The sequence below is a fragment of the Saccoglossus kowalevskii genome, chromosome 16 (assembly GCF_978046115.1).
Source record: "Saccoglossus kowalevskii chromosome 16, keSacKowa6.1, whole genome shotgun sequence".
NCBI classification, from domain to species: domain Eukaryota; kingdom Metazoa; phylum Hemichordata; class Enteropneusta; family Harrimaniidae; genus Saccoglossus; species Saccoglossus kowalevskii.
Window position 1 is genome coordinate 25,255,300 of NC_140656.1, and position 16,316 is coordinate 25,271,615.

General features: G+C 35.2%; 1 protein-coding gene across 1 annotated transcript in view; it reads right to left on the reverse strand.

Moving 5' to 3' along the window:
• Nucleotides 1-167: 167 nt before the first annotated feature.
• The window catches only part of LOC102804810 (alpha-2,8-sialyltransferase 8F-like), a 42,449-nt gene continuing 26,300 nt past the window's right edge, over nucleotides 168-16,316 (reverse strand). Inside the window, exons 6-7 of the mRNA XM_085491272.1 lie at nucleotides 5,906-6,114; nucleotides 168-4,476 (exon numbers count right to left, since the gene is read on the reverse strand). Of these exons, the coding sequence (XP_085347398.1) occupies nucleotides 4,253-4,476; nucleotides 5,906-6,114 (433 nt within the window). The 3' untranslated portion in view covers nucleotides 168-4,252. The remainder of the gene's footprint in view (nucleotides 4,477-5,905; nucleotides 6,115-16,316) is intronic.

The following is a 16,316-nucleotide window of genomic DNA, read 5'->3' on the forward strand; positions in this document are numbered from 1 at the left end:
AGTACACAGGGCCATGGCACAAATTATACCTGTATGGTAATATAAATGTGTTCAAAAGGACAATATCAGTACACGTTATCTGTGGTGGACAGAAATGGGTTGTGATGATTGCCAATGAAGTCAATATGAACTAGTGATAAGTCTGTTAGAATAAATCAACCAAATACTTTTTTTTAAAAACTTTAACTTTTATTTCAAAAACAGGTGGGTTGTCAAGGAATAGTTATCTTTACTATATAACTTATGTATAAATACCAGGTATATATATATATATAATACAGTCGATATATATAATAGCTTATTGCACACAAATTATAACCACATTTGGCTTTGAATTTGAGTTTAAATAAGAGTATTAAAACATAGATGTACCATAATATATTATTAGGGGTAGGGGTAATTTTTTGGAGTGATTTTTCTTTTAAAAAGAATATTCCAATTCCACTCCCCCTAACCACTATATGAATAATGGCTCATCCTTACATAAAATGTTAATACTGAAAAGAACTGCACCAGAAAAAGGGTTTATAATAAACTTTAGCACCATGACCACTCAGCATGTAATGCTACCCTTACCAAAGTAACAAGTTTCTAAGACCAGCTATAAATAACAATTTCTGAATATTTCTTAAAAGATTGTTATTAGATTACTATCTTACAAAATTAATAGAAGACTTATAAGAAGAAACCGTACAGGAAATTGAAATCTAAGAAGATATTTAAAGTTTATCGGTGTTTCGGAACAACTACGCGACATATTTGACATTACCACAAAGTGGGAATTGCTAAGGAATTGTTATAGGTTTAAATTTCAATGTTTTTCAGCATGTTTGTACATCAACAATTGTTGTGCTCCCCTCCATTTGACTATATTGTTTTAGCATGGTGTTCTTTTAGCATGTGGATTGACCCATGTTCCAAATTACCACAGAACAAAGACTTAAAACATGCACATTCATACATCAAATGTATTCATAAAACTTATGTCCGAAAGTGGTGAGGTGGCCGAGTACAACATTGAGCTGTTTTGTAAAACAGAAAAATTGGGTAAATTATTCCAATATTATAAAACTTGGTTTTAAAACAAAATTAATGGTAAAAGTAAATTGATTGATCTGAGACGGTAAATGAAATTAGCTTTTCTTTGGATTTACATGGTAAAAAAAAGATTTACAGGATCTGATGCCCTCAGCAGTCAGCCAAGAAGATGTTTCACAGATTAATAATACATATTCAACTGCAATATTGTGAAAGTATTAATTACATAATAGACCAAAACTCCAATAAAAATATCAGAGAATTCATCCTCTTGTGTGCAACTTTAAAACAAATTTAAAAGTTACATGAACTCATGGAATGCTGCATATATACATGTACATAGGCAGACACTATAAGATATGGATTTGGAAATTCACATCGCTCAATAATCAATTCAACCTATCTTTCTAATTTTAAACTGTAGTAACTAACAAAAATATTCGTCATCTGTGATTCACATAGTGCATTCCCAAAAAATAAAATAAAATATAAAACCTGAGTATGTGTAAGTATTCAGAGCTCCAACTGTTTGTAAAAATAAACTGAATGTTTTTTACAACTAAAATGATTGGTGGTCGGCCATATTGATTAAAATTATAAAATGTAGGTGTTGATAAATCTTTTGGTTTACATGTGTACTGAGTCTATACTGAAACAAGCATGAACATCATAAAAAAACATGAAAAAAAGACATTTACATGGTTACCATACCAAGGTTAATCAAAATTGCCATGTTTATCTCTGAGAAACAGCTCTAAAGGCAATCAAAAATGGCCTCCAGTTGGCCATTTTTCTAGGATCATTATGTAACTTTTTATGTATAGTCTTGTGTAAGATTTCCCACTTTAGACTTGGTTCGATTGGAGACTAAAAACCACCAATCACAATGCTGTAACAGATAAATACTATCAGTATAGCATTCCACAATGATCAGTGGGGCCTTTGACCCATTTCCCTGCTACACAAACACTGAAAGTTTATAATTTAAACATTCAATACCAAAATGTAGTGATAGTACTTGTAATATTTGAATTATATTTTTGAATTGTGAACTATTACTTTTGAATTTATTTCGTGGAATCTATGTTCCATGTGAATCAAATTTGATATACAAGGACACCAGCTGGCTCTGATAATGTAACTAGAAAACTGTTGTAAGATATAAAGCTAAATAAAACATAATCAGGAAAAAATTACTTTCAAAGTTTCAAAGAATTTATGTCCATATTTGGATCAATTGGAAGCACTCATTTTATAAAACAAAATGACAGATGATTTCTACTGAATTGCTGAAGAAAAAATATTCAGATTTGAAGTAATGTCTATGTGCTATATGTGCAAGTTGTATATGGTATCTTGAGCTCGGTCTTTTTAATAAGACCACTATATTTAACGTCACCAGCTGAAAACCTTCACGAAAAGCTGAAATACATGGGAACAAACATGTTAATGCATTGACTGCTGATGCAGTTTTGTTCCCATTCATTTGGGCTATCAGTGAAAGATTTGTTAGGCAAACAGATTCAAAATGAAGTTCATTAATTCAAAAAGGGAAATAAAAGAAGCTCAGATGGTTTATGATAATCATCAATACTACATGTATACATTTGTAAGTATTGTGTTATATATTCATTATTAATCACTTAGTTTTAGTAAAGTGAATTGACGATAGCATCATCATTCTTCTCAGATTCCTAATTTGCAAATACATGTACGCGTATAAACTATGACATGTATATTTTATTATAATTCAATAGTACCATTGTACTGAGGTTCCCCAAAGGTCAATCAAGTCCCACGCCAATTGACGAGTTTCCAAGCTGCAGAGATTTGACTATACAGTGTGTTGGTTGGTTGAATGCGAATGGAGAGAGAGAGAAGAAAATGCAATGTTTCTTGTGAAAGCAGGAATCAAACAAATCGTACTACATTAATATCGTAATTTCATCTTTGAATTAATTAAAGTAGTTTTACTACATTGAAGACACGAATTAGGCAGGAGAATAAAAATAGGCCTGTTGCTCAACGGCTATTGTACAAAAGATTAGTGCTGTATATGCCACAACTTTTCGTTTCAATTTGTACTTTTAAATGAAATATCGCCAAACAAACACACAAAGTTGTCAATGGAATAATAAACACATGTATGCCTAACATCAAAGCATTGGAAATAGTGGTTAGTTGAATTCCATTTTTAACCAAAAATTACAAAAATATTTGCTGAACTGAAATCTGAACTGAAATCAGGTCGGGTCGCAACAGCAGTTTTATTTTCATTATTTTCGCCTTAAGTTTCTACCTTTCTACTGTTGATGGGTCCTGAAACTATTTCATCAATTATTTTGAGGGTGATGGTCCGAAATTGGTCGATTTCACGACGAAAACCGTGTGAAATGGAAAAACTATGATGCCTCGTGGCGTCACGATATCTTATTCAAGATGGCGGCAAACACTGGGACTTCGCTGTAGTTTTCCGAGGTTTTCGTCTTGAAATCGACCAATGCATTGTAAGAGAGAACTATTGTTGCATATAATGGAAAACTACTATCTCATAGGAAACTCACTAATTAATTTAAATGCAATTTTGTTGAGATATTAATATTAAGAATCATATGAATAAAAATATGAATGAAAATATATTATTATAATAACTTTTTTATTTCATGTCATCCAGCAAAATTTTGGTGGCATGAACCCATAGCATATTATCTTCAGATTAGCTTGAACCTGTTCAAGTTTCTGAGCTTAACGCATACGATATGAGAGTTTCATTTAAATAGAGCACTCAATCACATTCCCACTTTGCATAATCTGTAGAAGACCTGCCACTGAACTGTAAGTTATTTTTTGTACAGTTCATGGGAAATCTTATCAAACACTGTACGTAGTACTTAAATAGAATTTAGAAGACTACAACTTAGAAATTTGTTTTTATTTGGTGACTGGATACCTTGAATTTGTTTCTGTCAAGTGCAAAGCGTCAAGTGTCAAGTTTCAGTGAAGATTTGTTGTCATAACGATCAATTTTATCATTTCTCCTGGTGATTACAGTAATCAGTGGTAGGTGTTTTGCATTTAACATGCAGTGTGACAACATAAGCCCCCATTCTGTGATCTGCACTTCAAAAGCTAAAAAAATATGATCACAAAAATGTGATATTTATTAATGTGAAATATATTAATAAAAGTTCACCATATTTTAAACAATACTGATTCAGTCACATTTGTCGATATTTAAGTGAATGATTCCTTCTTCGTGTAATTGAAGTAAGACTTCGAACTCTGTCGAGAAATTATGAGCTGTGGAAGTGGAGAGATCCATCTGGTCGAAGTAATGATAATTCACAGGCTTTCCATCAGCAGTGGCAGTGAACGGCCAGAATCCATAGAGCAAGACTTGATCACATAGCTCAATGGCCAAGGACGTCAAGTAAAATCCTGTTAAAAAAATAAAAAACATGAATGTGAACCTCAGTGATGAGATGAGGTAAATATAAGCACGGAATTAAGATTTGATTTCTAATTTCTGTAATTTAAAAAAAAAAACATTCAATGTATTCCATCTTTGTCAGAGACTTTTTATAAATCTGCCTAGAAAATTCATCTATTAAATTCAGAATATAGCTCTGGAACAGCTATTGTTAATAAAGCAATTTAAGTGATATAGTGAGTGTCTGTGTAAAGTGTCTTGTACAAAACAAAGTTAATAATATTGTGATATTAACTATTTGTCATAGTGTTCCCACAATGTTCTTGCCATATATCACAACCATGGTAGTTTATTTAGTTGTTGCCATGGCAATTACTATTGTTATCTTGTTACAAATCCTATGAACCCTACATACCAAATATCAAAGCAATTGAGCGTGTAGTTTTCAAGAAGAAGTCGAAAATAACATTTTGTATTTGCTAAAAATTGAGTATTGAAAATATTGTCATGAAATAAACAAATTTGACATAGGTCCACCTGAGATACCTAAAAACCAAGTATCAGTGCAATTGAGTTGGTAGTTTTCAAGAAGAAGTCAAAAATAGAATTGTTGATGGACCCTGATGATGGACAATTATCTATATGAACAGAATATATGAACATACGTGTACATACCGAGTGTCAAAGCAATTGAGTTTTTGAGAAGAAGTCGAAAATGCAATCGTTGATGGACAAACAACGACGAACAATCACCTATATGAACAGCTCCACTCTGTCATACAGATGACAGTGGAGCTAAAAATGACTTAAGCTAGAGCAAAGAAATAATAAAAGGAAAATCCGAACAATTTAAGAGGGCACCAAAATAAAATTATTAGGTCATTGAGGCAACTGAACATAACTAATCAACATTTTTTTTTCGAATGGAAAAAAATTATGTACTTGATTTATTTTGTCAATGGTGTACCTTGGAATTTGAAGGTTAAAATTAATCTGATTGAATAATAAATAAAGATGGCTTTGTATAATATAGATCTTAATGCCAGACGATAACAAATCACTGCTATGCATATACATACATTATACATGCACGCTAAGGTTACTAGATTAATGTGGAATGTATTTTTAAATCACCGGTACGCCAAATGGGCAACCTGCAAAGTATAAGGGGGTCATTTTAAATGGCTACAAATAATAAAATGCATTCAGCAGCATTAAAAAATTGGCAGTACAAAAATGATATAAATGACTATATAAACACTCATTTTAACTGCATTAAAATATAAAAAGTCCAGTATTAGAAAGCCAATACACAATGTATTGGTCCACATAACAATAAAAAAATACATGACCTCCAACAGCATAAAATGCTGTGTTCATACACATGTACAAGTAAATGATATACAAATATTATCTAGAGTGTGTACATGTACTAACCTGTAGTCATTCGTTGTTCCATTCCCCTGGAGTTCCAAAACTTTCCCGTCTTTGCGAAATGTTCTGGATGCATAAAAACCACAGGTTTGTGATAGTTTCGTAATAAGTTTCTTATTCTTATATAAATATTTTCTAATCCTGGCAGAGAATGCACTGGAAGCCATGCAAGGTCATGGTCAGCAAGGTCACGTTTAAGTGTTTTTTGATCCCTTAAACAAAATAGAGGATACATATATAAATAAAAAGAAATTGACATGTTGACATTTAAAGGCATAAATGGGAGAAATGATTTTTCAGAGATATAATATAAAAACAAAGTACATGTAATTGTATTATATAATCACCGAGTTGTCAAGTTTAAGAAAAATATGAAGTTTGTACATAAACATTCTGACGGTACATAGTATATCGGAGATATGATTCGGGAAATAAATTCATTAAACAAATAGTTACTAGGCAGCCATTTTGAATCCGATCTGCAAAACAAAATGATGTGCGTCAAGATCTCTTAATATCTCTATGCAACCAAAATGAGGTTCTGGAACGGCAAAAATCCTTGCTTTTGATAAATCAACAAACATTTATACATGCGACATGAAGTGAGATGTATATATGAAGTTTGAACACGATTGGTCAGAGTATGGGAATAATGCTCTAGAATAGCATTCATTAAAACATAGCATAACTATTATAACATTGCCCGTTGTAAATTCAGATTAAATGACATATATATGGATGAATGGATGGATATAAACTTAACGATCAATCTTTTCTTCGCATGGCAAAAGTGAGTATAAAAGTCTTGAAACAATGCAATAATATGCATGTGGGAAGACAATTTCGATTGAAAGTATACAATAAGATCATCACAATTACGTAAAAAAAAATATATTTGTGTTCCTCAAATAATACTAAAATGTATGTACTGTATTTCTATAATACAGTACTAGCATGAATTATGTAAAAGTTCCTAATATATAATTGTACATCAACATAACTGGCATACAAATTTGGCAAGAAAATTACTCGTAAACATGTTAATACTACTTGCACTTTATTAATCTTAATGTCACTTATTACATACAGTACATACAAAGTATTTTTGAAAGGTAATTCCAACAGCTCAAGGTGGATTGAGGAAGCAAAAATGATTGTGTAAATTTGTTCAGTTTGAGCAGAGTTGGCTCCAGTTAACCTTGGGGTTGAACTCCAATAGGACTGAGTATCAACATGGCCCGTCCATGTAAACCCTGTGCCAAGGGCGCTATTCTATCTTGACCTTGATTTCAGACCATGCTTGGCCCCAACCCTATAAATGCACAATCACCTATTAATTGGGGGGAGGACCATAGAATGGAACGCAAGTCTCTACATGCTGTTCATTGACTTTGAAAAAGCCTTTGACAGTGTCGGGTGATCTGTGGAAACCAACTGACAGACGATCTCCCTGTGGAAACTGGTGTCAAGCAAGGCTGCATCCTGTCACCATTCCTGTTTATACTGGCAATGGATTGGCTAAGGAAGGCAACAACAGATTGACAGAGAACTGGAATCCAATAGAAGCTAACATCGACGCTAGAGGACCTTGACTTCACCGATGATGTGGGACTTCTCGCCTGCCAACACATTGACCAGCAGGAGAAGGCAAACAAGCTCACACAAATTGCAGGGACGAAACACATGAAGCTAAATCCAAAAAACACCCAGCCACTTACCACCAACAACCAACCAGAGGATGAGGTATCTGAGTTCATCTACTTGGGCAGCAAGATGTCTGCTGACGCTCAACAGATAAAGAGCTTTGAGACCTAGGCCTCACCTGGGCGACTGCAAGACAGAATGCAGCAGACTGGAACTCCTGGAGAACCCGAGCGACAGTTCCATGTGCCAGCCAGGGTGCTAAGAATCATAAGTAATTGGTGAGAGGGCAATAGTTCAGCTTAGAGAGAATACTACATATAAACCTAGCAACTGATTGTACAAACACAGAGCTAACAAAAATTTGCTCCATGATACAGATCATTGCATATGCATATTAGAGAAATGGGCGAAACAAAAAGTACCGTATTACCTATTACTCAATATGGGTGGTTTAGATAAGGATGTCGGGCAGACAAGGGGTTCAATCTACTATGTAACTATTAAAGACAGTCTCACAGATACATAATACTACTGCAAGTATGAATGACAATCTCGACTAGACTGTGGATATTATACTTTTTTTGACTTATCAGAACATGATGAAACTTGCTAATTTGTTTAAAATATTGAAACACCACAACATCAGAACATATATTGAAAAATTATATTTAATATAATGATAAAACCCATCAAATATAATTAGAACAAGCCATGCATGGCACAGTCCCCATTAGTTATCAAATTTAAGATATATAGTTTTGTTTATAGTAATATAGCTGGAATATAACCATGTCAGGAATATGATTTTTTTAACATTAAAATGATTGACATTTGTATTTGATCATCAAACAAGTACTTGTCCATATTGAGAGATATTGCTCTGGAACAGCATTCAAAATCAGCCATTTTGAATATATGTATATATATATATAACATGATGTATAACGAATATATAAAGTTTGAATATAATCAGTCAAAGCATTTAAGAGATACAGCTCTAGAACCCCAATCATTAAAGCAAAATGCTTGATATATTATGATTTTTTAGCACAAAAATGGCCACCATTTGGCCATTTTGAATAGGATAGTCGAACCAATATATCTGTCTATCTATGACATCATGTATAATGAATATTTAAAATTTTAATATAATCAGTGAAAGCAAGTCAGAGATATGGCACGAGAGCCACATTCATTAAAACAAAATGGCCGCCAGTCGGCCATTTTGAATCTTATCTGAAAAACAAAATTATTTGCATCAAGGTCCCATAACGTCTAATGTATATACCAAGTTTGAACAAAATCCATCTGTAAACAGCCGAGAAATGCTTGATTTTTAGGATTTTTTAGCACAAAAATGGACACCATTCGGCCATCTTGAATCAGATCATGAAACAAAATGATGTGCATATGTATAATATCATGTATGATGTATGTGTGAAGTTTGATTTTGATTGGTCCAGGCATTTCTAAGATACAGGTCCAGACGCACGCACAGACGCACGCACAGACGCACGCATGCACGGACGGACGCATGGACAGACGGACGGACGGACCAACGGAGGTCAAAACATAAGTCCCAGTTTTTGGACTGTGTCCGAACGGGGACTAATTAATATAATTGTAAAATAATGCATGTTCAATACTGAATTAAAAAGTAATTTGTCGTTTATTTGGAGTGGGTTACAGCAGGTACCGATCGTTTTCTGCGCAAGAACGCAACAATTTTCCTCAACATTTATTTTTTCATGACTTCTGAAAGTGGTGGTTTTAAGTCTGGCGAGCAAAAGTACCTCTTTTGTGGGTTCCTTTGTGAATGTAACCCTTTATACAATTACGTCCTTGACACTATTCTTTGGAGAAAATACTATACACCAGAAATTTAACAAAATGATCTACACAGCATTTCAAGGTCATCTGTGGATGGTATCTGGCAGGCGCTATCTGGTTTTCACTTGAGCGGTTTGTGTGTGGATCTGGTTGTGTAACTGGTGTATTTGCGAATGTGTTAGTGTTGCCTCAGTGTTCACATTGTTTGTCTGTCAAGTTACAGGTAGCATTCTGTTTTCGTTTTCGTGTTTTACCAATAAATCTGGCCTGCATTTTTGTTCCCTCCACTGGCAATCCAGTAACTATTTTTTTACTTATCACGCACTAAGGTTTTTTGTCTTCTTTGAATATCAATTTCACAAAAGTGGTGTTCTGTAAAATTAATTGAGACAAAATTATTATTCAGCAAAATCTGTTATGTCATGACAGAATTTAACAATGCATACTACACTAAATCAGATACGTCAAGAATCAGAATTACCGTACTTTAACATGGAAGGTATACCAAATACTCACCTCTACTGAATTCACAGAATGAAGACATCTTATAATCATGATGGAATTGCAAGAATGACAGGCTTGAGCCGAGACTTGCTGAAATATATATTCTGTTTCATTGCGGGAGCCAATCACATCACACAATTTCTTTTATAGCCTGGGATTTACATCACTCATAGTGATCGTAGATTTGAAATCAGTTCTGTGTTTCTGAGTGTGAATTATATCACTGCTGTGGACAGGGATGGCCAACAGATTGTTCTGCAGCAGGTTAAGCAACTCTCTTGACATCGGCAACTGACTTTTGATTTTACTAATCTGACTTTTCTTGGTCGAATACTGTATATACCAGTCAGACACTGACAAGTACGTCAACAGGCTCGGACATAATCAATCAACATGTGACTCGGGAATCACAGGTAGGCCCCAAAGAGGGAGTCAGAGAACACCGTATACAAGTACTGGATACGATATACTGCAAAGTGGAAATAACATACCTATTACAAAACCCTTGTTGATTTTTGTTTAAAAAGTCATATTTATAATTTACAAGTTCAAGAACAATTCAAAGAAAGCTTAGAAAGAACAGCCTCTATAGTTGAAAACAAGTTATTAAAAGACAAAAGGTCATTAAACAACAAACTGGAAGGTATACTTGAGCATACTAATAAACCTGTTCAGCGAAGATGCATCTAGTATATGTACATGTTTGTTCAATGTGGGCAAAGGACACACTAATTTTGGTATGAGTTTGCATATTGTAATAAATATATTGTGTTTCAATCAGTTTTGTATCACTATCAAAATTTCAATGTGTTAAAGTGCCTGTGAAATGGCTGCTATTTTCACGCCTAAAATTATCATTTGATACATAAATATTATTAACTTTTATGTTTCTAAGCATAAATTATTTTTTTAGGTTGTCTACGGCAACTTTATTTTTGTGTATTTTAAAACGAGGCTCCTCATTAGCTTCTCATTTGCATACAGAAATTCCCCTTGTGACGTCAGAAGGGGAAGTCGCATGGTAGCTTGCATTGCCGATACGTGTAAATAAGGCAAATTTCTTGTGCAGTTTTCTCGTCTTTGACTAAATTGTCACTTATGTACTTGTTCGTTGAGGAAGAATGGACCATAATGAACACATAGTATCAATTTTTGTTGCATGGGGTTGAGTTAGATGCGAAATATGTCCGTTCTGGTGTAGCTGGTCACCGTGATCAACACGGACACAGGCGCACGTTTGTACACTGTCGCTGAACAAAATAGAATTTGACGTCGGAATTATCTCGTTATTTAGCAGGTTACTAGGCACGTCACTACACTGTTTTATTTCATCGATCGTCTGAGTAAAACTTTCAAAATTAAAATAAAAGAGAACATATTCTGACATTCTAAACATTAGACTATAGTGATCACTATAAAATAATTAAAAAAACGACAAATCACAGTTACTAAATAAATGACAGCCGCGTGGAAATAAATTGACTTTTTGTTGAAATAGGTGAACGCGTCGGGTCACGACGAGGGCAAGTGCGTTAAAAGCGGCGTTTAATTGGATAACAAAAATAATCGAGATCGACACACATACAGATAAACTCTACTAGAGCGACTGTGCGCAGATCAAGCTGCAAGCATGGTGGTAAAAAAAAGAACAGAGGTGTGAATTTGACATTCAACACCAATCACCAAACAATTCAGAAACTTTTAGCCTTCGAAAATGAAAACAATTAGAAGTGTGTAAGGGCTGTGTAATTTCCTGTTTGTCCGACGCTTCGTTTTCGTGTCACTGTCAAAATTATTGCTACCTTTTACCTAACAGGGACTAAACGATAAAACGATAATCACGATCGCAAAAAAAGTCAACTCATTTGAAACACTTGCCGGACGTCTCTCTCTCTCTTCTAAAATCCGCTTCTGTGCTCATGGGCTGGTCCGGAATCTATTTCTTTCAAAAGTGTTGCGCCAGGTTTACGTTAAGTGGCTTTCGTCCACTGATGACGCACCTTTGGATCGATTAGAAACGTGTGAATACATACACTATGACTATACGTTTCACTGCAACTGCCCTCAACACAACACAACAACTAAAAACTCTCTCTCAAAAAAAATAAAATAGACAACAGAAAAATGAAAAAACCCTGATCGAAAAATGTGTATCGTTTAAAACTATACTTAATGACGGCTCGGGGGTATGACTTCCTCTCACATTTTTGTCATTTGGTGGCGCACTTTCGGCGAGAGTCGGAAATCCGGAAACAGTCGACCGTTTCAGGATAGGTGGGCGTGGCTACAACACGAGAAATATCCCAAATTTATTTGGATACGAGTAATCATTTTCAGCAAAAAAATCAATAACTGCCCATTTCAGTGGGACACAGATCTAAAATGGGAAACGTGAGGGTGGGCATTGCACAGGCACTTTAATGAAACCTGCTTGACCTCCTAACATTAAACAACAGCATAAAGCACACTATTCTGCTCCAATGACCTAAACACCAACACAAGTAGTGATTTTATTGTCAATAAACAAATAACCACAGGGCGTGTTTCTGTCAAATGCTTTGAGTAGCAAACCATAAATCTTTAAGTGCTTGTATGCCGCACACATCACATATAACACACATAAATTGGTTCAACTGTTTGTTTACCCTTTACTCTGAAACCATAAATATATTACATTACACTTTGTTAAACTTCCAAGGGCATTCAACACTAATAATTAAAATCCAATGTAGGTATATAGTGTAGGCTCATTTGTCATGAACTAAACATTCGTGTATTAATTTTGGTAAAAGCAAAATCTCACCCGATTATGTTAGAATATTATATAGACATAAGAATAAAAATAGGGTGTCATTTTTTTCCCTCTTTCTGACACCCTGGAATCCAAGATGGCTTCCACACTACAAAAAGGGGGTAAATTGGACATTACGAGCGAACTAAATCTGATTCTAATATGTTTTTCACCATCTATTTTTTGTAAAAGAGCAGGTAGAGATTCCCACATGGATGTCAACTTCCCTATAACTACTAATCTTATATTTTGTGAAGTTTCAGCCAGACCTACCATCTAAAATTAAATATGGCGCCCTGAAAATCAATGTTTAAGGTAGTTTGCTACCATTTCTAGGGGTCAAAATCTTATCACAATATTTTATTTCCAAACTGATGTAAAATTATTAATTATGGCACTAGTGATCAATAAATTAACTTTTTTTAGTTCAGAGAAAAAATGTTTTCAGAGATAAACTACATAAAATATAAAAAAAAATTCCATATTAAAAATATCTCCAGAGGAAACCATTGTAAAGCATTATTTGATAAAAAAAACATATTTTGAATCTAGAAATTGTTTTAATATTTCATGACAATAATTCGTATACCCAAGGTTATTATATATGATTTTTTCATCCCATGTCACCGTGCAAATCTTGAGATATGATGAAATATTATTCCCATAGGATTCAATGGTAAATTTTTCTTTATGAATTCATAAGTACTGTAGGAAATATTATGGAAATCTGACATTAAATTCAAATGGTAGCAAACCACCTTCAATGCAGTTGCTGGATGCAGTTGTTCCATATTAGATATATAAGGTTGTTTCATATATGCATATAAAAATATATTTTCATTGTATTTGCAGGAAAAAAGTGTCCACAGGAAACACAATGTAGCTTAGAATCCATAATTAACCAACATGGCAGAATTTTCATCTAAAAAGAAGTCGAAAACTGTGGATTTTAAACTTTGCTTCATTTGTCAAGTGAGCAGCAGACAAACAGATTATACAAACTATGTGCTTCATCCTTCTTTGTCCTCAGTAGAAAAACTAATTAATACAACTGATGTTCTCTGCATTAAAGGATCGCTTAAGTGGTTTGTCTGTTGATGATCTGCTACAGAAAAGTGTTTCGTACCACAAGACTTGTTACAAAGATCTCACAAATAAAACATACATTAAACGAGCAAAAATCAGATATGAGAAAGGACAATCAACAGGAAATGCAAGTGCCGTAAAACAAAAGAAAAGAGGACGACCATCAAAATCTACACCTACACGTACTTCCAAGTCACAACCTACATGTACCAAGAGTAGCACTTTTGACAAGGAGATGTGTGTTATTTGCCAAGAAGACAAATCAGACAAATTGCATGATGTCTCAACTGAAAACATGGGAGCTCAGCTCAAGGCAATTGGCCAACAGACAGCAAATGAACAGTTGAAAGTCAGAATGAGCAATGTTGTTGCATCATCCGATCTTTTAACAGCAGTTGCAGAGGACATGAAGTATCACCTGCTGTGCTTAAGCCATGCAAAGCGAGACATAGAAAAGGCTAACAGGCAACTATCAAAAGATCCTATTCAGTTTGCACAGTTAGTGTCCGATCTTGAGATGCTTGACATGGTAGAAATGGAAATTAACAACGCAACTCGTGAATCTGTTTTGAATATGAATGACATTGAAAAATCATATGTGCTTTTGCTAGATGCAAACAGGTTTCCTTTGCCTGATCATCCAAGATACAAACCATACCTAAAGCAACTAATTTTGGACAATATCCCTGATGTGCATTTCACCAGACCTCCAGACAAAACCAAACCAGAACAAGTACTTTCTACAAAGTCCAAGGAAACCCTGTTAGCCGGTGCTCTTGACAATGACCCGAATAACCTAAGGGAAGATGTGAAGGTCCTTATGAAAGCAGCTAAAATTCTAAGAAGAGATATTGCAACTGCAACTCCGTGGAAATTTCAAGGAACATTAGATAATTATGAACCACCTGCTTTGCTCCAACTATTCTGCAAACATACTATCCAAGGCTTGCATGAAGTTAAAACTACCATCATGGCAGAGTCTATGAACCAAAGTGTATCTGTGCTGGCACAGCATTTCGTGAGTGCATACAAAAGTGAGCGGCAGGTTACTTATGAAACACAACACGAACACAGCACTTTCAAACAACGAACTGAAACTCCCCTCAATGTTGGATTAGCTCTAGATATACACAAAAGCACCAGATCAAAGTCTCTTGTAGAGAAACTGCACCTACTAGCTATCCCATACAAAAAAGTTATGGAAATAGAGACTGCCATCGCAAATGGTGTTCTTGGGCGAATGAAATCCATGGGGGGAGTTTATCGTCCACCTTGGTTGGTCCATAAAATGTTTGTTTGGTTTGCCCTGGACAACATAGATTTTCTTGAATCCACACCTTCTGGCATGAATACACTCCATGGCACTGCCACTGCAGTGTATCAGACTGCATCTGGTAAATCCTCAACAACAGCAATTGATATTGACCGTTCATCACGCTCTCAAACGCTTCAGGATGTAGTTCCCTGTGAAATCTTACCATGTGACAAACCCATACCAACAAGCAAAAAGTGTGCTTGCACATTGAGTTCTGGTACATCTCGCACAGATATGAACAAGGAGAAGGACCTTGCTTGGATGATTGGATGCGTGGACTTCAAAGAAAGTGAAGTAGAGGTCAAACCTACCTCTTGTCCAGGAACATGGGGGGCTTTCAACTCTTTGTTGTCTCCTTCTGGTCCAAAGACAAACATTGCTCTCATACCGCCACTGATACGCTTACCTCCAACTGAGTATAGCACCCTCTATACAGGGCTGATGAGAGCACGTTCTATCGCCACTCATGTCATGGGACCAGAATCAATCACAGTCGTGACTCTTGATCTTCAGCTATACGACATGGCCATGAAGTTGTGGATGGAGCGTGCGGACATCAAGAAGCAGTTCCTGTTTCGGCCTGGTGAGCTGCACATCATCTTCTGGGCACTATCTGCCCTGGGTAAATATGTGGAAGGGAGTGGTATTGACCAAGCATGGGTCGAAGCTGGACTATACTCACCAACAACAGTAACACAGATTCTCAATGGAAAACACATGTATCGGGCATTGGAAGCTCATACAGTTACCTTGCTCGCTTTGTACAGCTTATACTTCCGAAATTTCCTCCAACTTCAGCCGGAGGAAGAAGTCTTCTTGAAAGAAAACTCCACATGCAGACATAACCTTAGCGATGCTGTTACAAAAACAATTGAAATGTTTGAATCTAGGGAAATCTTCAAAAAAATAAAACAATTTGAAGGCAGTGCAAACAAGATTCAGCGTTTCATAGACCATTCTCCAATTTGTTCGAGCAACCAGGCAACGAGACATATTGCTACATATGCAGAGTCTTGAAACACTCATAAAGTACTTCTTTGCCCATGATCATTTAAATTATGCACGTCTGCTGCCACTGTACATATTTACAATGCAAGAAACAGAAAAAGATCATCCCAAAATATGGGCAGAGTTTGTGAAAGGCAACTTCAGTGTCACCAAAGGCATTGCTGGATTCACATCCATAGGTCCAGACCAAGAGAATCGTGAACTCAAAGTTGTTGGTTGGATAGTAGGAATCACGC